Source organism: Mastigoproctus giganteus, chromosome 2 (assembly GCF_048544385.1).
Source record: "Mastigoproctus giganteus isolate SK-2022 chromosome 2, ASM4854438v1, whole genome shotgun sequence".
Lineage (NCBI taxonomy): Eukaryota > Metazoa > Arthropoda > Arachnida > Uropygi > Thelyphonidae > Mastigoproctus > Mastigoproctus giganteus.
This window is the reverse complement of record NC_143576.1, coordinates 252486637-252514332: the sequence shown is the minus strand read 5'-3', so window position 1 is coordinate 252514332 and position 27696 is coordinate 252486637. Positions and strand designations below refer to the sequence as shown.

Here is a 27696-nt window from a genome sequence, read left to right as displayed (position 1 = left end):
TCAAATTAACGCAATTAAAAGAATCTAACAAAAATATTCAAAACGATTTTCCTTCCTGAAGCTGACAATGCTTTTCGACCGGCTGTCGTGATCACAGGAATGAAAATTACCGAATCAGGCTAAACCTGCAACTTAAATAGTGATTATGTCTTCGCGCATGTGTGTAAAGGTCCATGCATCGGAGATCAAATATGGCCGCTGAACATTAACAGAATTCTCGTGTAATTTAATTTCAACGGTTTCTGCAATTAATAGTCGCGTATAATTACGTTGAATGTTAAGTATTTTGGCCTCGTTAAATAAAAAAGTATGTTTTTCGTTAATGGATGTTTCCGCGTTCGCAACACAAATTATGATCTAGTATACAACATTTCTTGCGGTGATTGCGACTCGTCTTACCAAGGTTCGACGCGGTTTTCTCTTAATATTCGTGTAAATCAACACGAAGCTTCAGTTCGTGCTTCTCGTTCAGCAGCGTCAGAATTAGCCTTTCATGCCATTAACGAAAAACTTTTATTTAACGAGGCCAAAATACTTAACGTTCAACATAATTATACGCGACTATTAATTGCAGAAACCGTTGAAATTAAATTACACGAGAATTCTGTTAATGTTCGGCGGCCATATTTGATCTCCGATGCATGGACCTTTACGCGCATGCGCGAAGACAATCACTATTTAAGTTGCAGGTTTAGCCTGATTCGGTAATTTTCATTCCTGTGATCACGACAGCCGGTCGAAAAGCATTGTCAGCTTCAGGAAGGAAAATAGTTTTGAATATTTTCGTTAGATTCTTTTAATTGCGTTAATTTGAATTAATTGTTTTAAATTGATTTTGAATTGTGTTAAATTGATTATTTAATTATTTATATTTTACTTTAATATACCGGTAAGTTGTTGATTTTTTCGTTTTTATTTCTGGAGGGTATCATACGGAAGTGTTCTACGTACTATATTGAGGTAAACTCCTCTTATTAATTTACTAATATTATTATCAACGTAGAACATATTGAGTATTACAGCTGATTCATACTATCTGTATGTTTAACAAAAATCAATAGTGTCACCTTTTTAAAGTCTGTTTAAAAATGAAAAAATGGATTATCAAGAAAGAAAAAAAAATTTTAATTTAGAAACTAAAAGAATATAACTGCACGTGGCAGTTACACTAGACATACTGAGAGAATTTGCATGTTCCCTGATAGACACTTGTACTGCATGAAGAAGTCTACATTGGATAATCTGGCATTTCTGAAGAGCTTGTTAAGAGGAATATGCTTCATAACATCACAGTTTGAAGAAGAGATATATGACAGTGTAAAAAAAAAAATATGGAGGTCCTAAAGCCTCAACTTTATTAGACAGTTGGACAGACAACTTGAGTAGTCGAGACCCACTAATTTTCATAAAATCGGACAAATGCTAATAATTTATTGTTATAATTTTTCCTTGTAGTGGATCTGCGATCTCATTATGGATTTAAAAGAAACTTTGTGGATTTTTTAAAAAAAGGATAGTGTAGGCTATTTTTGGAATATTATATATTTTAAGGCAGCAATTTCTCTTACGGAACAGCTGCATCTGGGTGAGGTGTAATTTGGAACGTATTGAAAATGCATATATATATATATATATATATATATATATATGGAAGGGGGAAGAAGGATAAAAGCAAGCATTTGTCCTAAATCCTTGTATGGGGAGTAATTATAGGTATAAAGGAAGATGATGTACTTACCTATAATTACTCCCCATGCAAGGATTTAGGACAAATGCTTGCTTTTTTCCTTCGTCCCCTTCCATATATATATGCATTTTCAACACGTTCCCAATTACACCTCACTCGGATGCAGCCATTCCTGAAGAAAACCCTAGGTAAGAGAAATTCTTGCTGCCTTAAAATATATAATATTCCTAAAATTTAATATTCCAAAAATAGCCTAACCATCCTTTTTTAAAAAAAATCCAAAGTTTATTTTAAATCCATACCGAGATCGGAGATCCACTACAAGGAAAAATTACAATAAATTATCAGCATTTGTCCAAGCTTAAAAAAATTAGCAGGTCTCAACTACTCAAGTTGTCTGTCCAACTGTTTGAAGAAGAGATGTGAAATTTAAGTATACTCTGAATGTTTCTTGAAAGAACATTGCAGTTTACTTTATGGAGGTCTTAAGGGACATTAAATGCCTGTGATAATACTTTTGCCATAAGTTTATGCCACCTATTTTTCTTCTAATGTAGAGAGGTTTCAGACTAAAGTAGATGTGGAGTGATAGGTAGTAAATTGTGTGGTAGAAAAGTTGGTTCCTGAAGGTAAAGTTTCTTTTGTACTGCTTAAATTTTGTCAGAACGTGCGTTCTGGTAGGGATTCCAGACAGGAGAGCCAAACTCAAGGATAGGAAGTGCAGTAGTTTTGTAGAGAATGACTGCCCATTTGTAGTCTTTAAACCTAAATGTTTCTCTTAGTAAAACAAATGGTTTAAAAGGTTTTGCTAACAACATGTTGCATATGACAATCGATGCATCAAAATTACCATTGCTTGAAAAAAATATAATTCTGAGATCACTGACTTAATTTCACTTCTTTATAACTGTGGAGTTTAATTATATATGGCAGGTTGATTTGCCAAGGGTAGACTGGGGAAGATATACTCACATTTTGCTGGATTTATGGTGAGCTAATTATGTTAAATCCAGAGAGGAAGTTTTTCTCGAGTTGTTTGTAACTGATGATGATTAAGCTGTTCATCAATAATAGAGTAGACACAGGTGTGCCATGCTTGCAAATAAGACTTTATTGCAGTGCTTCTCTGGGTGAACATAGGTTCCTACTTTCTTAATTAATTATTCTGCATTAAGTTTATTTTCATTTGTCTTTTTTCTTTTTAAAATTTACTGGTGTGAAGCACTTCTTCAACACTACTTTCTGCAGTTCTCAACAATTCCTTGAAATTGCTGATCTATCCCTCATTTGATTTAAATCACATTTAGTGTAATTGAAATTTTAGTTTAACTAAAACATTTTTGAATACACCAGAATTCAGAAAACCAATCTGTCATATATAACACTTCATAGAACAAGTTTTGCCAACTGAAATAATCAGAATCACAAAAAAAAAATGATAAATTTAAAATTTACAAAAAAAAAAAAAATCTGGTCTATGGTTGTATGGTACTTAATTTTTTCAAAATTTTTATGCAAAGCATACCAGGTTGTGAAGCTAATAATTCCTCTTGTTCTTCATATTTCTTTTTCTTAATTTTCTTTGAAGATACTGCTAGTGCTTCTTCCTTTACAGGAGAAACTGGCTCTGTTTTTAATTTTGATATATCTGGAGAAGCCAGAAAAAAAAAAAAAAAAAAAAGTACTGCATGAAAATCTTTACTAATGTAAATTAAAATTGGGAAAAATGAAAGAAACATTTTTACTAACAATTTAAATTTAAGCTTAATACAGTACAAAACCAGGCAATTTTGATAATCAGAGATCACTGGTTTTTGGATATTTCTAGTTCCTAAAGAATAAATCTAATATATAATAAAAAAAAAAAAATTGTCAAAATAAATGTTAAAATCAGAGAAAGATCATGTTGGCTGCCTATTTTAGCAATTTCTCTATATAATGAATTTTGATAAGCAATTTCTCTTATTTTTTGTTAATTATATTATTTATTCTTTTATCTCTCCTAAAATGAGAAACTGGCACAATGAAGTTAACAAAGCAGTTATGTGCAAAATTGCTCTGGTAATATTTATTACTGTATTATTAATGGTAATATTTCTTTTAAAAAACAAAATAAAATGAGGATAAAAAAAAATAATCTGAAGCACAAATACTGCACAAATTATTTTCATCATCATCAGCTATTTTCAATCCACTGCAGGATGAAGGCCTCTCCAGCAACTTTCCAGTTTCTTCTGTTTTGTGCAATGGCCAAAATTATTGAATATACTGACTGTGCATATAATTGGTTCAAGTCCACCACACATGTTGAACATTCGTGGTGAACTTTATAGCACCAGTATGCCATCCATCAACCTATTCCTGGCATCTCTTGTCTTGTCTCACTGGTCTTTGACAGGAGAGTGTGATATTTTGGTTCACATTTCTAGCATTCCAACTGAAATAGTTCACACTCTTTAGAAGACCACAGAGATTAATATAAAAGTTAACATCCTGTACATTTATTTCCTTTCAGAATAAATAATCATTTCTTTCTAAACTGAGGTTTAGAAACAATATAAGTATTGTGGGCAATACTTATATTGTTTCTAATACTGTTTGCATTATATTAGGAATGAAGGACCCACAGAACAAAGTTTGCTTACAGCTAACTCAACAACCATAGTAGATTCTAGGTTTGTGCAACTACATCTGACACTTTTACCTTTATAATTATTTATTACATAGCTGCTCAATATAATTGTAGCAGAAGCTGTATGGCTTTAGAAATATATAATCTGCTGTCTGCCTAACTAAATTGTGGATTTAGTTAGGCAGAACAGCAGATCTTTTATTGTGACTTCATAAAACCACATGATTTACTTACAGCAGTCAAAAACCTGCTAGCTACTAACTAAGAATTTACAATGAATATAATTTAAATATCACAGTACATTTAGAGGACCAATTTGTTTTCCAAAGAAATACTCAAAAAATTTTGCCCTAAATTAAAGTGCATCAGTTTTCACAAAAAAAAAAAAAAAAAAACACCATCAATGGGTTGCTGAACTCGAATAAAATTTATATGCTTCATTGCATTTGATTTTTGACTGTGGGGATCATTCTGCTTACACAGCAAAAAAAAAAAAAAAAAAAAAACCAGCCAAGTACTTGGCAATAAAACTTGAGCTTATATTAAATTTAGAGCCAAATATCTTTGTCCTATTTAAACTGCTAATATCTTTTTAAATGCATAACATCACAAACAGATAACCCATCTATGCAATTAAAAATATGAGACACTGCAGGACAGCTGTTTCATAAATACATTAAGAGCTTGGTATACATTCACTAATAGATGCTACCCACCAACTGATGAAAAAAAATGGTTGCTTTGAATGTCTCGGTGGCATCTCAGATTTTTAAATGTATAACAGATTCACCTGTTTAGGTGAGCAATTTATGCATAACAAGGATAACAGTATTTGTCTCTAAGTTGAACATAATCACAAGTCTTGCCTAGCACGCAGCTGTGATCTTCTGTGAAACAGAATGATCACAACAATCAAAAAACAAATGAAGTAAGGTGCAACTGAAAAATTGTTTAAAAAAAAATTTTAAAATAATCGTAAAAATGTCTAGTTTCTGAATACTCGACTATACTTTTTTAAAATTTTTATAGGGACTTACCAGTTTGTGTAATCGATTCATCTTGATGTTTAGTTTTCTTCTTTTTAGTTTTCTTTGAAGTTGATGCTGTTGCTTCTTCCTTTTCAGGAGAGACTGGCTCTGTTTTTAATTTTGATACATCTGGAAAAGTCAGAAAAAGAATTTATTGCACCTAAGTCATTACCAATGTAAATTAAAATGTGCAAAAGAAAAGGAATATCTCTACTAACAGTGTAAATCTAAGCTTAATACAATATAAACCAACAATGACTTGGCTCTGTTTTCAATTTTGATATATTTGGTTTCATTTGCTGGGTTCTCAATTTAGGAAGCCAGTGAGGTGGGGGGAGGGGGTTTCCAGCATATCAAATGTAGATACCCTCAGAGCAAAAATAAAAAATTTACTGCATCTAAGTCATTACTAATGTAAATTTAAAAAAAAAAAAAAAAAAAATATTATCTTTACTAACATTTCCATCTAAGCTTAGTACAGTACAACCTGAAAGTCATTAGCCTTTGGACCCAGATACTGCTTGTTTTGTTTTTGGGCAGTAAATCTAACCAAACAGGAATTGTCAAAAATATTAAAATCAGAGTCAAAAACATGTCAACAACCTATATTTTTGCAATTTTTCTACATGATTATTTTGATTCTCAACAACTCTTGCATACAGGAATAAAAGTAAAGCCCTTTATTTATTTACTTTTTTTTTTTTTTTTTTTTTTGAGAAATTATATATGAGCACAGTTGTGTAAATGTACTGAACTCTAATATTGATTGACAGGGGATGCGACAGAGAATTACTGGTTTGGCGGGGATGCTCATTACTATATTTTCAAATAAATCAGTAACCCAAAAAAAGTTACCATCCCACAAATCTTTTTGTTAAATTAATTTTTCTTTCTTTCTAAATTGAGGGAGGGCTACATTTTTGTCGTTGCATGACTTGAAGCACAAGCTGTATGACTTTAAAAATAAATATGGGAAATTGTGGACTTAGTTTGGCAGACCCATTGCTTTCATAAATCTATAACATTTACTTAAAGTAGTTGAAAAAAAAAAATGTAGAAGGCATTGTAAGAAAGCACACAAATGCCAACTGTGTATTTATGATGAATATTATTTAACTTAAATATAATCATACTCAAAGAACCAATTTTTCATCCAGTAACAAGTTTTGCATCAACCTGAAATTTCATGAAAAACAAAACAAAAAAAAAAATAAATAAAATATATAACTTTTGGTTTTTAAATGTACTCTACTTCATAATTTTAATAGGTATATACCAGGTTCTGTAGTTAATAATTCTTGACTGTTAGTTTTATTTGAAGGTGATACTGGTGCTTCTTCCTTTTCAAAAGACATTGGCTGTTTTTAATTTTAAAAAATCTGGAAACATTGGAACAAGAAAACTGACTGCATGTCAGGTCATCACTAATATAAATTGAAACAAGAAACAAAAGAAATTTATTAACAGAATAAGTTTGAATCTGAGATTAATACAGCACAACCCAAAAAACAGCAACCTTGGGAGATATTGCTGTTTTTCAGATTTTTTCTGCCTTTGAGCATTAAATCTAACCAAGCAGGAAATATTAAACAAAATTTTAGAGACAGAATGAAGAATGTGTTGGCAACTCAACCACCTATTTATTTATTTAATTTCTCTACAAGATTATATTTTATTAACTTTACTATGTTTATATTTATTCTTTTATTCCCTTGGGCTGTTTGTTAACATGTTAAAAACCCTCAGGCATAAATAAGACGAAAGCATTTATCTAAAAAATTGCTTTGATAATGTTTCTTTTAAAACAAAATAAAAATAAGAAAAAAATTAAAACAGAAGCACAAATATTTTTCAAATACCTCACAAGGATACCACTAGGTACACAAATAATAGTAAAAAACTTAAATTTATTTATTTATTTTTGTGAGATATGGCATATGAATAAAGCTATGTCACTGTACTAGTTTCTAATAATTAGAACTGACAGGAAAGATAGCCTTCTAAATTACTGACAGGGAAGGATTGGGGTTTGGATCATTTCTGGGCTTTTGACTAAATCAGTAACTCAAAATCTTAGATACCAACAAAGGTTTGAAGATATTATCCCATACATTTGTTTTTCTTTTAAAAACAATCTTTTTTTCCTTTCTAAATTGGCAAAGGGTTATATTGTTTGTATTGCACTGGAAATAAAAACATAATAGAACAAAGACTGTTTGATGGCTAATAAATTCCCAATATTTATACACTTATCTGCATTTGTAGAAGTTATATGGCTTTAGAAATAAATACAGCAAATTGTGGACTTAGTTGGGAAGATAACTGATATTGCTGGTTCGTAAAACTATATAGTTTTACATGATCACAGGAATTTTCATTCCTGTGATCACGACATATGGTCGAAAAGTGTTGTCAGCTTCAGGAAGGAAAATAGTTTTGAATATTTTCAAAGATTCTTAGATTCTTTTAATTGCATTAATTTGATTTTTAATTGTGTTAAATTGGTTTTTTAATTATTTATATTTTACTCTAATGTACCACTAAGTTGTCGATTTTTTTTGTTTTTTCCATTTTAATTTCTGGAGGATATCATACAGAAGTGTTCTATGTACTATACTGAGGTAAATTCCTCTTATTATTTTACAAAACTATATAGTTTACTTACAGAAGTCGAAAGTCTGTTGGCTGCCAAACAGAATACACAGTGAAGAAATCTGCCAACAGAGTATTTTGGAATGAATGTTGTTTAACTTTAATCATATTCAGAGAACCAATTTTTCATCTGATAACACTACTCAAAGTTTTGAATAGATTTGAAATGAATCAGTTCCAGGAAAATAACTTTAAAGAGTAAAAATTTTTTAAAAAAAATGGTTATTCTAATAGGAACATCATAATTCTAATTGGAACATACCAGGTTCTGTAGCTAATAATTCCTCTTGACTTTTAGTTTTCTTTTTCTTGCCTTTCTTTAAAGGTGATGCTGTTGCTTCTTCCTTTTCAGGAGAGACTGGCTCCGATTTTAATTTTGATAAATCTGGAAATGTCAACACAGTTAAATTTACTGTATGTCAAGTCATTACTAATATAAATTAAAATATATAAATTATAAATGTTGTTTAACTTTAACAGAATCATATTCAAAAGAACCAATTTTTCATCCGATAACACTACTCAGTTTTGAATAGATTTGAAATGAACCAGTTCCAGGAAAATAATTTTAAAGAGTAAATTTTTAAAAAAATTGTGATTCTAATAGGAACATCATAATTCCAATTGGAACATACCAGGTTCTGTAGCTAATAATTCCTCTTGACTTTTAGTTTTCTTTTTCTTGGCTTTCTTTGAAGGTGATGCTGTTGCTTCTTCCTTTTCAGGAGAGACTGGCTCCGATTTTAATTTTGATAAATCTGGAAATGTCAACACAGTAAAATTTACTGTATGTCAAATCATTACTAATATAAATTAAAATGAGAAATAAAAAAGAAATATTTTTACTAAAGATATATTTACAGTTTAAATCTGAGCTTAATACAACACAAACTAAAAACCAACAGCCTGAGCTTGTGCTTGCCCTATGTCGCTATTATCCTTTCTTATTCCATTTGAGTTTTTCCTTCTGCACAGAAATTTGATCATATCCAGCCATTCCTAAAAAGAGGAACGAATCCATCCCTTTCAATTATTCACTGCATTTACCTCTACTTTTTCCAAAATAATGGAGAAATCCAGCAACCAACAATTCTTAAACTATCTTGAAACCTTCCATCTGATCAATGACCACCAATATGGGTTCATCAGTGCTGATCCTCCGGTGATATATTGGCTTATGTTACCATCTTTGGACAAATTCAAGGGAAACATTGTGAAAATCTAGCAGTTGCTCTTGAAATTTCTAAGGCTTTTCTTCTTTTGGCATAAAGGCCTTCTAAACAAGTTCTCATTTTATGGCCTGCTACCTGTATTTTTGAAATTGGATATCTAGTTTTCTTTCTGAATGCTCACTTCAGGTGCTGGTAGATGGCACTTTGTTTTCTAACCTTTTCACTAATGCTGGTCCCAAGGTTCAGTTCTTTCTCCAACTCTTTCCTTCTTATATTAATGATCTTCCAATGAATGGAAATCCTATCCAGTTTTGCTGATGATGGCAAACTACACTACACTTTCCAGTTTGAAACCTTGCCCTTCAGAAACAGTTCAAATTCTTCCTCTGCATAAAAAAAATGGGTTTTCATTTTTGCTCTCTGCATTACTTTTCTTCCAAACAACTAATAACTGTGCAAATCTAAAATCTGACCTATAATGGAATATTGTTTCTACATCTGGGGTGATGCTCTCAAAACTTCTCACGATTCTTGACTCATCCTAAAGAGGACAGTCAGATTAACAAAGTTCAAATTAACAAAGTTCAGATTAACAAAGTTCAGATTAACAAAGTCAGCCTTACAAAGTTCTCTCCACTCTTTGTCTCATAGACATTCAGTTTCTGCTACATGCCCTTTCTATGAACACTTCCATGGGCATTGCTTTTCTGAAATGGCACCTCCCCCCACTTTCATCTAAATATTAGCAGCTTGGCCACCTACTTCTGCAATTTCTTTAAACATTAACTTATTTATTTACCTTATTATTTTCACTTCTTTCCCACTGGGCTGTTTGTTAATATGTGAAAATGAGAATGCTCATGTACAATGAAGTTATGCAATCAATACCTATTAAATTGCTTTGGTAATGTTCTTTTTTAAAAAAAAACAAAAGAATAAATACTGCATTTTCATTTTTTCCCATTGGGCTGTTTGTTAATATGTGAAAATGAGAATGCTCAGGTACAATGAAGTTATGCAACCACTACTTACTAAATTGCTTTGGTAATGTTCTTTTAAAAAAAAATAAAGCACAATGAGAAAAAGAAAAAAAAAAAAAAAAACAGAACATTTTTACTTGTCACTCACTTGTCTTAATAATTATGATTGGCAGGGAGGGTGGCTTTCTAATTACCGTAATTTCTAAGAATGTGAATTCAGCTAAATTCTAGACTTCTGAATAAATCAGTAACTCAAAGAAATTCAATCTCATACATTTGTTTTTCTTTGAAAAACAAAATCTTTCTTGCTTACTAAATTGAGTGGGTTGGAGTGCCTGTATTCATTAGTGTTGCACTGGAAATGAAAAAGGCAAACAAAGATTGCATGATGGCAAACTTTTCTCAGGTTTTTATAGTTATCCATACTTGTAGCAAAAGCTGTATGTCTAGAAATAAATATGGCAAATGGTGGACTTCAAGTTTGACAAGATAGTCGACAACCTTCTATTGCTGGTTCATAAAATTGTATCATTCACTTAGAGAAATCAAAAACCTGATGGTTGACAAACATAGAATGCATAGTGGTGAAGCAAACTACCAAATGAGTTGGAATAAGTATTATTTAACTTAAAATATAATCTTATTCAGCAAGCCAATAACTCTACTCACAGAATAACTTTTGCACAAAACTAAAATAAACCAGGCTCACAAAATATATATATATATATATATATATATATATAAATAAAATAATAATAATAAATAAAATAAAACCTTAAAAATATTTAGTTTTTTGGTTGTTGTGCTGTATTTAATTTTTCATAATTTTTAGAAAGCATACTAGGTTGCAGAGCTAATAATTCCTCTTGTTCTTTAGTTTTCTTTTTCTTGGTTTTCTTTGAAGGTATAAATGGTGTTTCTTCCCTTTCAGGAGAGACTGGTTCTGTTTTTAATTTTGATACATCTGTAGAGGTCAGAACAAGAAAATTTACTGCACGTGAATCATTACTAATATAGTTGAAAATGGGAAAAACAAAAGAAATATCTTTACCAACAGTTTAAATTTGAACTTAATATATGGTATATATAGCTTAATACAGTATACAGCTCCTGACTGACCAACCCCCAACCCTAGGAGTGAATTATCAGACATCTAATGCTCCAATTCTTAAAGTAATTTTGCTAGGAGATTTTACTGTAAGAAACTCTGAACATTTTCTTAAGAAAATGGAATTGAGCAATGTCTGCATTGTGCTAAGATAGAGGTTGTTATAAAACACTCTCAATTATAGTATAATGTTCTCAGTACTTAAGGCGACTAGACGGAATATACACGGAGTGATCACTGAATTACGACCACCCATATGAAAACTGAATGCGACCCGTTGACCACGCGAGGTACGAGAATGCGGAGTTAGTCGACCTACGTAGCATAGATAAGGTGTCAATGGTTCAGTAGGTAGTAAAATTCTGAGTGCGATGGGGAAAAAGGAAAGATTTATCAGACTTTGATAAAGAACAGATTGTGGGTGCTCAATTTTCCAAACAGCTGAACTGGTGGAGTGTTCGAGGGCTGCTGTAGTTAAAGTGTACCAGAACTGGCATCAAAGTGGTCAAACAACGACCCAATGGCAAAACTGCAAAGGTCAGGGAAAGGTTGGTGTTAAAGATGAGCGCAGAGTCTGACAACTCGTATAAAGTGAAGAGGCACAGCACTGTTGAAGAATTGACTACCCAATACAAAATGGGCCAACCCAGAATAATATCTGGCATGACCATGCATCGTACGCTTGCACATATGGGCTATACCAGCGGATGACCCCTACGGCATCCTCTCCTAACCAAGGTTCATCGGCATAAAAGATTCACCTGGTGCAAAGAGCATGCAAGTTGGACACTAGAAGGCTGGAAGGTGTGCTGGTCGGATGAGTCACATTTACTCCACACTGTGGATGGTTGTTTACGGATTTGGCAGCAACAACATGAGGCTCTTCATCCATCATGCATGGTATCAAAAGTGCAGGCCGCTGAAGGCGGTTGTATGGTGTGGGACATGTTTCACTGGCAGAAAATTGGACCCCAAGTAGAACAACGTATCAGTGGTCTCTGCTATCATCAACTGCTTGCTGACTGTGTATCTGGCATGATACATTTTGTTATGTTACGCTTTTTCCAAAATGCCAATAGTGTCTTCCAAGATGACAATATACCAAGCCATCAGACACTTGTGCAGGAATGGTTTGTGGAACAGTTCTGACTTTCCACATATCGACTGGCCTCTGAACTCTCCTGATATCAATCCCATACAGCACTTGAGGTGGTCGGATTACTGTTTCAAAACTTCTGATGTCAACGTTTGCTCAGATTGTGTCAGTGAAATTATTCTTGCAGGAATGGAATCCTTTATCCCACACTCCACTTTAAAATCTCATCCTTTATCTAAACCTTGGTTTTCCAATAAATTTGCTAAGGCTGTTTAAGAGAAGAAAGTTGTATACCGTAATTGGCTTGTTTCTAATTCTTCAGTTTCATTTTCTGCCTACACCAAAGCTCGCAACAATTGTAAAGCAGTTATTAATCAGTCCAAACTAGAGTTTGAACAGGCTAAGAGTAGAAAACTTGCTTCTTACCCTAATGGTAGATGAGCATTCTGGTCTCTTGCCAAAGCTATTGGCCGCAACTTTTCCCCATCTCTGCTCCCACCTCTGTCCAAACCAGATGGTTCTGTCGTCACTTCAGCCAAGGATAAAGCTGACCTGCTAGCATCCCATTTTTCTTCCAACTCATGTATTAATGATCTTGGTAAAACACCTTCCACCATTCACAACACGCTCCATTCAATGCCTCCTGTGGTCTTCCGTCAAAAAGATATCAGAAGGATTTTGATGAATCTTGATGCTAAGAAAGCTCCAGGTCCTGATGGTATTTCTCCACTTGTTCTCAAAACCTGTGCTCCTGAACTTACTCCTATTCTTTGCTGCCTTTTTTCACTTTCTTATTCCAAAGGTGTTTTTCCTTCTGCTTGGGAATTTGCTCATATCCAGTCAGTTCCTAAAAAGGATGACAAATCCCTCCCATCCAATTATCGTCCCATTGCAATTACTTCCACTCTTTCTAAAGTAATGGAGAAATCAATTAACCACCAACTCTTAAACTACCTAGAAACCTTCCGTCTGATCAACGATCGCCAGTATGGATTCCGTCAGTGTCGATCCACTGGTGATATTCTGGCTTATGTTTCCCATTTATGGACTAATTCAATGGAAAGGTTCGGTGAAACACAAGTAGTTGCTCTTGACATCTCAAAGGCTTTTGATCGTGTTTGGCATAAAGGTCTTCTAAACAAGCTTCCATCTTATGGTTTGCCAACTGTTTTTAGTAATTGGTTATCCAATTTTCTCTCTGATCACTCTGTCTTCTAACTTCTCCACTAATGCTGGTGTCCCCCAAGGTTCAGTTCTTTCCCCCACTCTTTTCCTCTTATATATTAATGACCTTCTTCCATTGACTGGAAATCCTATCCATAGTTTTGCCGATGATAGCACATTGCATTCCAATTTTCATTTTGAGAAACCTTGTCCTGCTCAATCAGCTTGAACTTCTCGAAAATCTGCCACCAATTCCTTAAATGCCGATCTTCAGGTAATTCTCCAGTGGGACAAAGACAACTTAGTTGATTTCAACCCTTTTAAAACTCAGTCTTGTCTTATATCTCGCAAAAAGGATTCTTTTGCTCCTATGCTTATATTTGGTGGCACTCTGATTTCTAGGCAAAATGATATATCTCTTTTGGGGATTACCCTGACTTCTAATCTCTCTTGACACAAGTACATTACAAATATTGCTTCCTCTGCATCTAAAAAAACTTTGTTTTTTCTTTCGCTCTCGGCGTTACTTTTCTTCCAAACAGCTGCTCACTCTGTATAAATCGCAAATCCGCCCTGCCATGGAATATTGTTCCCACATCTGGGGTGGTGCCCCCAAAATCTCTCTCAGGCTTCTTGATTCCATTCAGAAGAGGGCAGTTAGGTTAATTAATGATTCATCTCTAACAGTCTCTCCACTCGCTTTCTCATAGACGTACTGTTTCTGCTGCATGCCTCTTCTACAGATACCTCCATGGGCACTGTTCTTCTGAATTGGCTTCTATAATTCCCGCTCTCTCTTTCAAAACAGTCCGAACACGTGCTGCCACCAGCCATTTACTGTCCAACTTCAAACCTACAGAACCAACTTTTCATCTTCCTTATTTATTCATTCAACTGCCATTTTCTGGAACAACCTTCCTTCATACGTATTTCCTGAAAATTACAATCTACAGAAGTTCAAGTCCAATGTCAACAAATATCTTCTTTCATCTTCTCAACCTCCAACTGAAGCACGGTACTAAGTACTATAGGTTCTAATACCTCTCGTGTTTGGGGTTCACATAAAAAAAAAAAAAAAAAAAAAAAAAAAACTTGTGGGACACTATGGAAAGGCATTTCAGGCATCTGGATACACCAATCACCTCCATACCTGCATTGCTGACCACACTACAAACAGCTTGGTTGGCCATACGTCCGAAACGCTTCCGACACCTTGTTGAATCAATGCCACATCAGATAGCTGCTGTACTGAGGGCAAAAAAGGAGGACCTACGAAGTATTAGGTAGGTGGTCATAATTCAGTGATCACTCAGTGTAATTATCCACATAGGTACTAATGATTTTAAGAGCTTAAACTGAAGAGAACCAATGACAGAACAGGAACTTTAATGTTATAAAATGAGTATTATCAAAGAAATTTCAGTGATCAGGGTAAAGAAGGTTTCAATTTTAAGAGGGGGAAAGTATAATTAGATTGAGTGTCTTCTTAGGTTCCATCAACTTGGATAGTAATTTCAAGTTGCTGGATGCAAATTAAATTTTCTTTATTGCCAGTAAATATGGCACAAGTACTATGAACAATAATATTCATCATGGCAACATGGCCAGGAGTTTTATATTGAGGCAGAAAATAATACATGTGATTAAAACAGGGAAAAGGAAAAGTTACATAGGAAATTATGTCACAAACACATTTTCTGCAGGTTAATTCCAAGATGGAGAAGTGCCTGGGCAGGTAGGAAATGACTACGTTTCAGACAGTTGTATTTGAGGATTAGTGTGGGGTCGGACCTCAAGGATGGCACGGGTTGTGCCACTTACAGAAATCCCAAATGTTCGGGGGCATTTGTCACTCCTGTGAACATTTTACCATAGTCATTAAACACCTGATGTCAATTAACCTTGGGAGCATGGGTACATTTAACTGCTCAGCCAAGTCAGCAGTTCTCAACTAAGGGGGGGGGGGGTTGGCAATGTCTTTTTGGCCCATTTCAGGGTCCAGTATTCAGATACAAACACCAGTTCTTGAAGTGAGGCCAAAGTAGATGCCCAAATTTCAGCAGCATATAAAATAACTGGATGAACAGTGGTTTGAAGATATCTAATAGTGGTTTTGGCATCATTTGACTGAAGTGTTGTTTCGCATTCCAGTGTAAGGTGATAAATTGCTTCTGGAGGTATTGTGTGTGCAAATCAAATCTCGGCTTAGGATCAAAATAGACACCAAGGTCCTTATGGCTGGTAACCACTGGGATGAGTGCCACAAACTGATGGTTGAATTACTGTTGGTTGCTGTTTCAGTGAATAAAATTATTATTGCAGATTTGAAGTGTTAGGGTTTAACCCAAAAATCTGCAAGTAAGTTGAAAGAGTGGTCAAGCTTATCATGGAAGCTATTAACATATTTGTTCCAATGATAAAGTATCACTAAAGGAGGATGCCATTATGGATATAAAAAAAAAAATTCACAATCTTATAACAAGTGGAAAAGGAAGCATGGGATAGTCAGATTGTGTGACACTGCCACATATAAGATGCAACCATACTATGGATCAAATAAGCCATGGTATGAGAAATCACAGGCAAAAAGAGCTAAGAATGGGAATAAGGAGATTTTCTTCCATGTAAATGCAAAAAAGAAGGCAATAAATTAAATAGGACCTCTCCAGGTCTGAAATGGTGAATGATATTCCAGGCAGAATTGCAGACAAGTTGAACATCAAAAGCACATTTCAACAAGGAGTAAACTGAGAAAGACTGCAATAAGATCAGTAATATATTAATCTCTGAGAAGTGCCCATCAGAAAAACGCATGAGGCTGAAAGAGCGTAAGGCTCCAGAGATAGATGGTGTGTCCAGTTTTGTTAAAGAATGCTGAAAGGGAGTGCATCATACTATTAGAATTGTTACTGAGATAATACACTGTAAGGTAATACCTTTAATACACTTTAAGGTAATACAAAGATAATACCTTTGGACTTTAAAAGTGCAAATGTCTGATCCCAGCAAGCTTGACTTCTATAATGGGTAAGGTGATAAATTAAGGATGCAATACAGAAACATTTTGATAAGAATGAAGTCCCAAAGAGATAAGAGTATGCCTCTGAAAGGAAAGCCTTACCTAACAAGTCCAGTTAATTACTATGATGAAGTCAAAGCACTTAGGTGCTGAAAACAATTTCAATTCTTATATCTAAATTTTAGTAAACCTGATTTAGTTCCCCATGAGAGGCTACTGTACAAACTGGAGTGTGTTGGGATTACTGGGAAGACCCTCAAGTGGATCATGAGCTAGCTAAGTGAAAGGAGATAGAGGTGGTAATTAATGGGCATTATTCAGAGTGGAATGATGTGGTGAGTGGAATCCCTCAGAGTTCATGTGTTGGGGTGCCTTTTCTTTTTTGATTTTTCCTAATAGTGATGAAGGATATGCAGGGAAAGCTGTCAAAGTTTGTGATGATTTAAAGGAAGGATGGTCGACAATCAGGACCAGACTATGCTACTTCAGAATGACACATTGGTTACACACATAGTTTGAAAGGTGGCAACTAAAGTTTAATCCTGCTTAAAGTAAGGTTTTGCAAGCCTATGTGGAAAGATGTTAACTGTTTAAATACCTAAACCAGAGATTATATATTGAATAAGTGCCCTAAAATATATGGCCATATCTGAATACAGTGTTGTGAAGTCGGACAGTTATTGCCTATGTCATAACTTTCAGTAAATTCTAGTTATAAAATTCTGATTATTAAATTATTAAACATACCTATTGATACAATTAAATTTCAGAATTCACAGTCAGTTACAAATTGTATGAAAACATCTTAAATCTACTTAGTTTTGCTATAAATTAATCTATGTACTTAACCCATGATGTGAATTTCACTTAGCTGAGAAATGAAAATAGATGCTACTAACTGGAAGAATCATTACCCACATTAGCTTTTGATGCTAGTAATGGAATGCAAAAGGAGTGTTTTGGTAGGAAATTACAGAAGGAATAGAGAATTCCTTAGGTGAGAAAGGAATCAAAGCTTACCAGAGCTTAAGTTGAAGCCTAAAAGTTTATTTATTTATTTATTATTATTATTTTTTTTTTACAAAGTTTCCTATACGTTCAGCTAGTTATTTTGTGAGATGATTTTATTTGTTAGATAAGTTGGGTAGCGATATGATTATGGAGTTTAAATCGATCATGAATCAAAAAACAGGAAACTGTAATAAGCAAAGGTATAATATATCTCAGTTTTGCAGAGTAAATCCTTTCTAGTTACAAGGATAATTCTCAAGACACATTCAGTTTTTAATGGCAAATAAAGTAACACAAATGTAAAAGCCAGAATGATGATTCCAGCCAGAATTGTGGACAAGTTGAAAACCAAAAGCACATTTCAACAAGGAGTAAACTGAGAAAGACTGCAGTAAGATCAGTAACATAATAATCTCTGAGAAGTTTGTTTGTTTGTTATTTGGTTTTTAGGAGCATTAGCAACCAAGGGCATATTGCTCCGGGAATATGCGGTGGTCATTCCCTGACCTTTCCGCATCCTCCGTATTTGGTGGTCACGGGCTCGAACCCCGGTCTAATCAAGAAGCGTGTGCTACGCACTGCTGCTCCTTCCCACCTGGCTATGGAGGCGCCCTCTGAGAAGTGCCCATAAAAAAAAAATATTAAAAAAAACTTAAACTTTTCTCATAAACACATGCCACAACCAGTTGGCATCCTTTTACTGTCAAACTTCAAACTCACAGAACAAATTTTCTTCTTCCTCACTTATTCCTTTTCTGGAACATCTTCCTTCACATGTACTTCCCGAAAATTACAACCTACAGAAATGAAAGTCTCATGTCAACAAGTATCTTTGGGGTTTTCATTTACAAAAAAAGAGATACAAACGGCAGCAGTGTCAAACAAGGGAAGAATAAATCTCTAAGGTCAGAAAATTGGCTAAGAACAGTCTAAATTTAGTTGCTCTTTGTACTGACATTCCAAAAAAAAATTGTTTTCCTGAACTGCAATGAAAAAAAAGGATATTTTATCATTTGATTTGTCCAAAGAAAATAAATGTTACATTATATAATTATCTTAAATGCTCTGTCTTACATAAGGTATGATTACATTAATAAGATAACAGAATTTTGAACCTGTGATTTATGGGATCCAATTACTTACATCTTGTGATATGTTAATAGCTTCCCTGAATGTTTATTGTCCAAAAACCGACAATCTGTTTTCCAAGTTTGTTGGTTTTCGAATTGTACTATATTAAGCTTAAATTACACTGCAAGAAAAACTTCATATCTGCATACATCAAAATCCTTTTTGCTAGATATAAGACAAGACTGAGTTTTAGAAGGGTTGAAATCAACTAAGTTGTCTTTGCCCCACTGGAGAATTACCTGGAGATCGGCATTCAAGGAATTGGTAGCAGATTTTTGAGCAGTTGAAGTTGATTGAGCAGGGCAAGATTTCTCAAAATGGAAAGTAGAATGCAATGTGCTATCATTGGCAAAACTATGGATAAGATTTCCAGTCAATGGAAGAAGGTCATTAATATACAAGAGGAAAAGAGTGGGAGAAAGAACTGAACCTTGGAGGATACTGGCATTAGTGGAGAAGTTAGAAGACAGAGAGCCATCGACCATCACCCTCAGTGAGTGATCAGAGAGAAAACTGGATAACCAATTAATAAAAAACAGTTGGCAGACCATAAGATGGAAGCTTGTTTAGAAGACCTTTATACCAAACACGATCGAAAGCCTTTGAGATGTCAAGAGCAACTACTTGTGTTTCACAAGTAGCGATCATTGATCAGACAGAAGGTTTCTAAGTAGTTTAAGAGTTGGTGGTTAATTAATTTCTCCATTACTTTAGAAAGAATAGAAGTAATTGCAATGGGATGATAATTGGATGGGAGGGATTTTTCACCCTTTTTAGGAACTGGCTGGATGTGAACAAATTTCCAAGCAGAAGGAAAAACGCCTTTGGAATAAAAACGTGAAAAAAGTTGGCAAAGAACAGGATTAAGTTCAGGCGCACAGGTTTTGAGAACAAGTGGAGAAATACCATAGGGACCTGGAGCTTTCTTAGCATCAAGATTCATCAAAATCCTTCTGACATCCTTTTGACGGAAGACCACAGGAGGTAATGAATGGAGCATGTTGTGAATGGTGGAAGGTGTTTTACCAAGATCATTAATACATGAGTTGGAAGAAAAATGGGATGCTAGCAGGTCAGCTTTATCCTTGGCTGAAGTGACAACAGAACCATCTAGTTTGGACAGAGGTGGCAGCAGAGATGGGCAATTGTTGTGGCCGATAGCTTTGGCAAGAGACCAGAATGCTTGGCTACCATTAGGGCAAGAAGCAAGTTTTATACTCTTAGCCTGTTCAAACTCTAGCTTGGACTGATTAATAACTTCTTTACAATTGTTGCGAGCTTTGGTGTAGGCAGAAAATGAAACTGAAGAAATAGAAACAAGCCAATTACGATATACAACATTCTTTTCTTAAACAGCCTTAGCACATTTATTGGAAAACCAAAGTTTAGATAAAGGACAAGATTTTAAAGTGGAGTGTGGGATAAAGGATTTCATTCCTGCAAGAATAATTTCACTGACACAATCTGAGCAGCAAACGTTGACATCAGAAGTTTTGAAACAGTAATCTGACCAAAGAAAAGAAGAAAAGAAATCTCACAGGTCATCCCATTCTGCATTCTTGTAATGCCAAACAGCACGAGGCTGGGAATAGCCATGAGATAAAGGCTCCATTGGAGAAGAGACAATCACCAAGTTGTGATCTGAAGTGCCTAAAGGACCTCTCACTTCGACCGTGTACTTAGAAGGGTTGTTTGTGAGAAAAAGATCAAGCATGTTGACTGTATGATTAGGATTGTCTGGTATTCTTGTAGGTAAATGAACAATCTGTGCAGGGTCATTAGTAATTGCAAAAGCCTCAGTCTCTCGACCAGCTGGGTCAGTGTAATTAGAAAACGGAAGCAAGCTGGAGTTGTGAACATTAAAATCACCAAGGAAAATTACCTCACTGTTAGGAAAGTTGGACTGGAGAAAGTCAAGTTGCAAAGAGAGGAAGTCAAAGAGCTCCAAGTGATTAGTCGAGTTGGGAGAACGGTAGAGACAACAGATGAATTTGACACAATGAGGTAGAGAGATTTTAAGCCAGAGAAGATCAAAGAGAGGAGATTCCAAATTGCCAAGTCTCTGACAGGGAATATCACAACAAACATTTGCACAAGTACCACCTTTGAGGCGAAAGGAAGCATACAGCAAATAATTGTGACATCTGAGATGAGCAGTAGTCGAATCAACCGATAACTGAAATTCTGTCAGAAAAAGTACATGCAGTTTGGCAGACTGCAACTGGATATTATTGAGATTAGAATTGAGACCACATATATTTGTGAAATGAATTAGGAAGTCCTTGGGAGGTTTAGATCTTTTCGCAGATAAGCTTGCTGTATTAGTTTGACAATTCATGGTGTATTCAATAGTAAGAAAAAGTGGGTGGGACAATGCTGCATGAAGTAATGACATTTTTGGATATAGCGTACACATGGTAAGAATATACCCAGATCCTTGACATAACGTGGCCTCGACAAAGCTCCCCACATACACACTACTCTGACTCCCTCCAGTCAATATCTGGAAGAGTAGAGGTAGCAAGATTATACACGAGCTGATCCGGAAGCCTCCTAGAGAGTTACCAATATGTTCGGTCCGGTGTACTAACTAGCGGCCGGCCTGCGAACACCGTTTTAGAGCTGTACTCTCGAAATGTAAGGGATATTGGATCTCGCCACGGTGTTCATCATAACCTCAAAGTCATCAATCATACTGCATGATGGAAGAGATAGGGAAGGGTTGACCAGAACTTAGCTCTAGAGACGAAACATGGGTTCCACCACTTCAAGCCTCCAATAAGCAAAGTGGTGGTATTGCACCGGTTGATGAGTATCATCTACCACCTAGTACTGCCTGGTAATATAGAGGGGCGGCATTCCTCAATGTGGTGTTGCTTCACACCTGGGTTGTCACCCACCATGTACTTGTGCATAGAGGTTATACCCAGGATTACGAACAGTCCCACCATCGTGAAAGTACAAGCAGAGGATTTGGCTGTCATAGACCGTCCGGACTTCACCGAAATTGGGTCCACTTGACTTGAGTGTCACCCGAATATCAGTTCCATCAGCGTTTTAGACTCTCAGGTAGCAAGTACAGCTTGTCTGACATATCTGAGAAAACGTCTGTGACAACCTCAAGGACCTGCTCAGACTTCATTAAAGCTTTTGATAAGAGTTCTACGATAAATAAACTGTGTGTAAATTCGGGCAGTGTAGTACAGGGAGACAAGTTACGAGAGAGAGAGAATTAATGGACAGTGCTCTTTTAGACTAATGTTATTAGTAGAATCACTTAGGATCCCTTATTGTTTTCAACATTTATTAACAATATTGATGAAAATATATGTTTAATATCCAAAATTGGCAGGACAGTTAATGACAAGAACAGAGTAAGATACTAAAACTACAACAGGACCTAGAGAAATTAAGTAGATGGGCAAAGAAATGACAATTGAGGTTTAACATTGATAAATAGAAGGTACTGCACATGGGTAGCAAGTAATCCCACAGGCTTACTTGCTACCCATGTGCAGTGCAAATCCCATTGGGTAGCAGTAATCCCACAGGATTACTGCCAGTAGAATTACCAATCCCAGAATAACATACCAAGTGGTTGGTAGAATACTCAAGGTAGTGGAGAATGAAAAATACCTAAGGGTAACTACAATTTGGCATGAAGTTTTCTCAGCTACATAGTCAGGCTGCTAAAACAGCTCATGGGTTTCTGTCAATAATATACAGGAATTTTCCAGCAGGCACAAGGAGGTAAATATTCTATTGCATAAGGCAAGACTATATCTTAAGTACTGTACACAGGTCTGGATGCCTCATTTTAGGAAGGATGTAGATCAGTTGGAATGGGGGCAGAAAAGAGCAAAACAAGGTACATACTTGGATAGTTCCAGACACTGCAATATGCAGTCTGGAAAAGTGGGCAACTGTGAGGAAACCTGATCGAAGTGTTAAAAGGTTTATGTAGATTGAGTAAACTAAATGCCAAAGGTATCCTTATTTTTCCTCTGATGACGCATGTACATAAAGAGAAATTTAATTTGAAAAAGGATGGTTGCATGTGTGAAAATTTGCTTTCAGCCAGTACTTGGTTGTTGGAACAAACTTCCATCTGATGTTGTGGAAGTAGAATATTTTACCAACATCCAAAGATTCTATCCCTATAAACAAGAATAAAAGTCAAAGCTCTGAGTGGGTTTTTTTTTTGTGAAACTGCCTATGAATATTCATAGGTATACTATAGTATGAATCAGAGCTGTATTACTCAATATGTTCTACGTTGGTAATAATATTAGTAAATTGATAAGAGGAGTTTACCTCAATATAGTACGTGGAACACTTCCGTATGATACCCTCCAGAAATTAAAACGAAAAAATCGACAACTTACCGGTACATTAAAGTAAAATATAAATAATTAAAGTGAAATATAAATAATTAAATAATCAATTTAACACAATTCAAAATCAATTCAAAACAATTAAAATTCAAATTAACGCAATTAAAAGAATCTAACGAAAATATTCAAAACGATTTTCCTTCCTTACTTCCTCTTGATCACAGGAATGAAAATTATCGAATCAGGCTAAACCTGCAACTTAAATAGTGATTATGTGTCTTCGCGCATGCGCGTAAAGGTCCACGCATCGGAGATCAAATATGGCCGCCGAACATTAACAGAATTCTCGTGTAATTTAATTTCAACGGTTTCTGCAATTAATAGTCGCGTATAATTACGTTGAACGTTAAGTATTTTGGCCTCGTTAAATAAAAAAGTATGTTTTTCGTTAATGGCATGAAAGGCTAATTCTGACGCTGCTGAACGAGAATCTAATATACCCATATGGATTTTGAAATAAATATTGTAAAATGTGCACTTAGGAAGGAAAATCGTTTTGAATATTTTCGTTAGATTCTTTTAATTGCGTTAATTTGAATTTTAATTGTTTTGAATTGATTTTGAATTGTGTTAAATTGATTATTTAATTATTTATATTTCACTTTAATTATTTATATTTTACTTTAATGTACCGGTAAGTTGTCGATTTTTTCGTTTTAATTTCTGGAGGGTATCATACGGAAGTGTTCCACGTACTATATTGAGGTAAACTCCTCTTATCAATTTACTAATAGGTATACTATGAATATACTCTATGAATGGTACAGTTAGGTATATTCCTTAACTATACCATTCATATAAGTACTTATGGTTTAAGTTTACCACATTAAATTGTGCAACATTCATGGCATATCTGTGTAACATCTCTCATTAGTCTATAACAACTGATTGATGGGCAAGGTTTGGTTCATATTTCTAGAATTCTGACTCATATGAAACTCTCAAACTTTTTAGATGACCACAAAAGGTTGCAGAAGTTATCACATACATTTATTTTTCTAAACTTTGAAAATAAATATTTAATTTTCCTAGTTGTTTATGCATATTTGATAGCACTACTGCTTTTTAATTACTTACAGTAAAGTTGCTTAATATACCCATATGGATTTTGAAATAAATATTGTAAAATGTGCACTTAGTTTGGCAACTAGCAGAGCTTCTGTTGAGAATTCATAATACAATAACATTTACATGTAGCAGTTGAAAATCTAATAGCTTCCAAATGAATTTTTTTGGAATGAATAACAATTTTTCATCCAATAGTAGTGCTAAGAGAACAAGTTTTTCAACTTGAAATGAATGAATTTGAAGGGGAAAGGGAGAAATTAATGTCTTAATTTGGACTATTTGTAATAGAAGCATACCATATGATGGTGCTAACAGGTCCTCATGATCTTTAGTTTTTTTCTTTTTTTTAGTTTTCTTTGAAGGTGGTGGTGGTGGTGGTTCTTCCTCTTCAGGAGAGTCTGGTTCTGTTTTTATATTTGATATATCTGGAAAAACCACAACATGAAAATTTATGTGCACACTGTTACTAACAAAAATTAATTAAAAATAACAAATATTGTAGAAAACAAGTAAAACAGCTTTTGCTGATGGTTAAAGAATGCGTTAATCGTTGCAGTTGAAAAATTCTGTATTTCTGTAGAAATTTCCTACAGAAATTTCTGGATAGAGCCCTTAATAATTTTACAGATATTCTTTATCATATTAATGACATTAAGAATATGATTGTAAACAAACAAAAACTGTTTTAAGGTTGTTTCATGAGACATTATTTTACCTGCACAGAATATTTCTGACTTCTGCTGAATAACAATTTTTCATCCAATAGTAGTGCTAAGAGAACAAGTTTTTCAACTTGAAATGAATGAATTTGAAGGGGAAAGGGAGAAATTAATGTCTTAATTTGGACTATTTTTAATAGAAGCATACCATATGATGGTGCTAACAGGTCCTCATGATCTTTAGTTTTCTTCTTTTTTTTAGTTTTCTTTGAAGGTGGTGGTGGTGGTGGTTCTTCCTCTTCAGGAGAGTCTGGTTCTGTTTTTATATTTGATATATCTAGAAAAACCACATCATGAAAATTTATGTGCACACTGTTACTAACAAAAATTAATTAAAAATAACAAATATTGTAGAAAACAAGTAAAACAGCTTTTGCTGATGGTTAAAGAATGCGTTAATCGTTGCAGTTGAAAAATTCTATATTTCTGTAGAAATTTCTGGATAGAGGCCTTATTTTACAGATATTCTTTATCATATTAATGACATTAAGAATATGATTGTAAACAAACAAAAACTGTTTTAAGGTTGTTTCATGAAACATTATTTTACTTGCACAGAATATTTCGGACTTCTGCTGAATAACAATTTTTCATCCAATAGTAGTGCTAAGAGAACAAGTTTTTCAACTTGAAATGAATGAATTTGAAGGGGAAAGGGAGAAATTAATGTCTTAATTTGGACTATTTTTAATAGAAGCATACCATATGATGGTGCTAACAGGTCCTCATGATCTTTAGTTTTCTTCTTTTTTTTAGTTTTCTTTGAAGGTGGTGGTGGTGGTGGTGGTGGTTCTTCCTCTTCAGGAGAGTCTGGTTCTGTTTTTATATTTGATATATCTGGAAAAACCACAACATGAAAATTTATGTGCACACTGTTACTAACAAAAATTAATTAAAAATAACAAATATTGTAGAAAACAAGTAAAACAGCTTTTTCTGATGGTTAAAGAATGCATTAATCGTTGCAGTTGAAAAATTCTGTATTTCTGTAGAAATTTCCTACAGAAATTTCTGGATAGAGGCCTTATTTTACAGATATTCTTTATCATATTAATGACATTAAGAATATGATTGTAAACAAACAAAAATTGTTTTAAGGTTGTTTCACGAGACATTTTACCTGCACAGAATATTTCGGACTTCTGGTGACTTCCCACAGGTGTATCTTATGCTTTTAGACAATAAAAGTGCATTTTCTTAATTCAGTTTATTTTGAAATAAACTTTGTAAATGAATACAGGGAATGTTTAAAAATATTATGGCCTTTAAAAAAAAAAAAAAAAAAAGGAAATAAACTGGCTGTTATTCAAGTCTTCTCTAAGGACTATACATTTAAGTATTCCATTTCTAGATCCTTTGCATTACAGCCTGCTGTTTTTCCCCTTCCCCTCTTTCTCCACGGTTACCTCAAGCTTTGTGACTGCAACATGTTTTGTAGGAAAGGGATTTCTCTGTAAGGTTTGCCTCCAACCCACAAGATTTGACCTTTAATTACTCATGAATTTCAATAGCAAGGCAGAAATTATTCTACACTGTAGTGAAGTTACCCTCTGGAAGGTAATCAAAGTATATTGTTCCTTCTTTGTCCCAAAAATTGTCATTGCCTTGGCAGCTAATAGTGTTCAATGAAATTCCTTTTAGTGAGGAATGTGTATGGTTTTTTGAGTTTGGACAGCATTCATAATCCCTATATATGAACAGTTTTCTATATCTCTAATAAATTGGTTCTTCCATTACTTTTAATTAATAGGGGACAGTTAGTCCCCTATTAATTAAAATAGAGGTATTTGTAAAAACATTAAGCTTAACAAATGAAACTGTTCTAAGTCACATGCCTTGGTGACCTCAGATTTGTGTATTATACACAAAAGTTGAATAAGTCTTAATAAGCTTAGGGCTTAAATAATTACCAAAATTAAAGAAACACATTTTTCATAAAGAGTAGGACAAAGTAATACATTTTCTCTTTCCACATAACTTTACAGAAAAACATCTTCATAAGTTAAATTTTATCTTCCTAGAACTTATTTATTTTTAACTAGTAGAAAGGGTGGCTACTGATAACTCCTCTAAACATGTTTAAAACTACAATGAAGTAAACACTGTACTTTCATGCATAACAACATAAAATGTCATTTTAAAACAGATCATATTCTTAGCAGTTCTTTTAATGTTGTCTCAAAAATTCATGCAAAAAAGGTCCACCCTCCGTTTTTTGCTCTTTTAAATATTTTTAGAGTTTGCTTCTGTGAAAATAAAGATTAAATCCTCTTTCCCCCTCTCTAGCTTTAATACCTGTAGGACATTACAGCTTTCTTATCAATTTCCATTTTTTACAGTTGTATAGATTAAAATCTTCTTTAGAATGTTGAAAATAAGTGTTGGTAGTGAACTTGCTACCAGCTATTGAAACTTCATAACATTATGCTTCATAAAATGAAGATTCAATATTCTTTCAGAAAATTGAATATTGACTCCTTTTTTGTATCCCACAATGACTTTTTAAAACAAATGCACACTAACATCAGCTAATGGTTAAAAAGTAAAACAGTCATACATCAGTTAGGGAGCACCCAGTGAAGTGAGTACCCACTAAGTTTGTGAAACAGACATTGCACTAATGGATATTAGGCTTCCAAACATTACTGGAGAAATGAATATTACAAGACAGCTATAGGTAAGTATCTAGATAGACTAAATACAAATAAAATCATTACAAATGTTTTTTCAGTTTGGCTTTTTCAAGACAAGTAATTATCCAGCAAAACAAATTAGATGGTTCATAGTCTCTCTACACACACACACACACACACACACACACACACACACACACAC

At 34.2% G+C, this 27696-nt stretch overlaps 1 protein-coding gene across 4 annotated transcripts in view; it reads right to left on the bottom strand.

Annotated features, from left to right (window-relative positions):
- LOC150090382 (uncharacterized) overlaps window positions 1–27696 on the bottom strand; it is a 201624-nt gene that overhangs the window by 45123 nt on the left and 128805 nt on the right. For 2 of the 4 annotated variants that reach the window (XM_090369095.1, XM_090369091.1), the window contains 7 exons: window positions 25564–25698; window positions 25010–25138; window positions 24439–24567; window positions 8635–8757; window positions 8262–8384; window positions 5357–5476; window positions 3213–3335 (listed from right to left, as the gene is read on the bottom strand). In XM_090369095.1, coding sequence (XP_090225221.1) covers window positions 3213–3335; window positions 5357–5476; window positions 8262–8384; window positions 8635–8757; window positions 24439–24567; window positions 25010–25138; window positions 25564–25698 — 882 coding nt within the window. The remainder of the gene's footprint in view (window positions 1–3212; window positions 3336–5356; window positions 5477–8261; window positions 8385–8634; window positions 8758–24438; window positions 24568–25009; window positions 25139–25563; window positions 25699–27696) is intronic. The other 2 variants (XM_090369092.1, XM_090369093.1) reach the window with 2 other exon arrangements.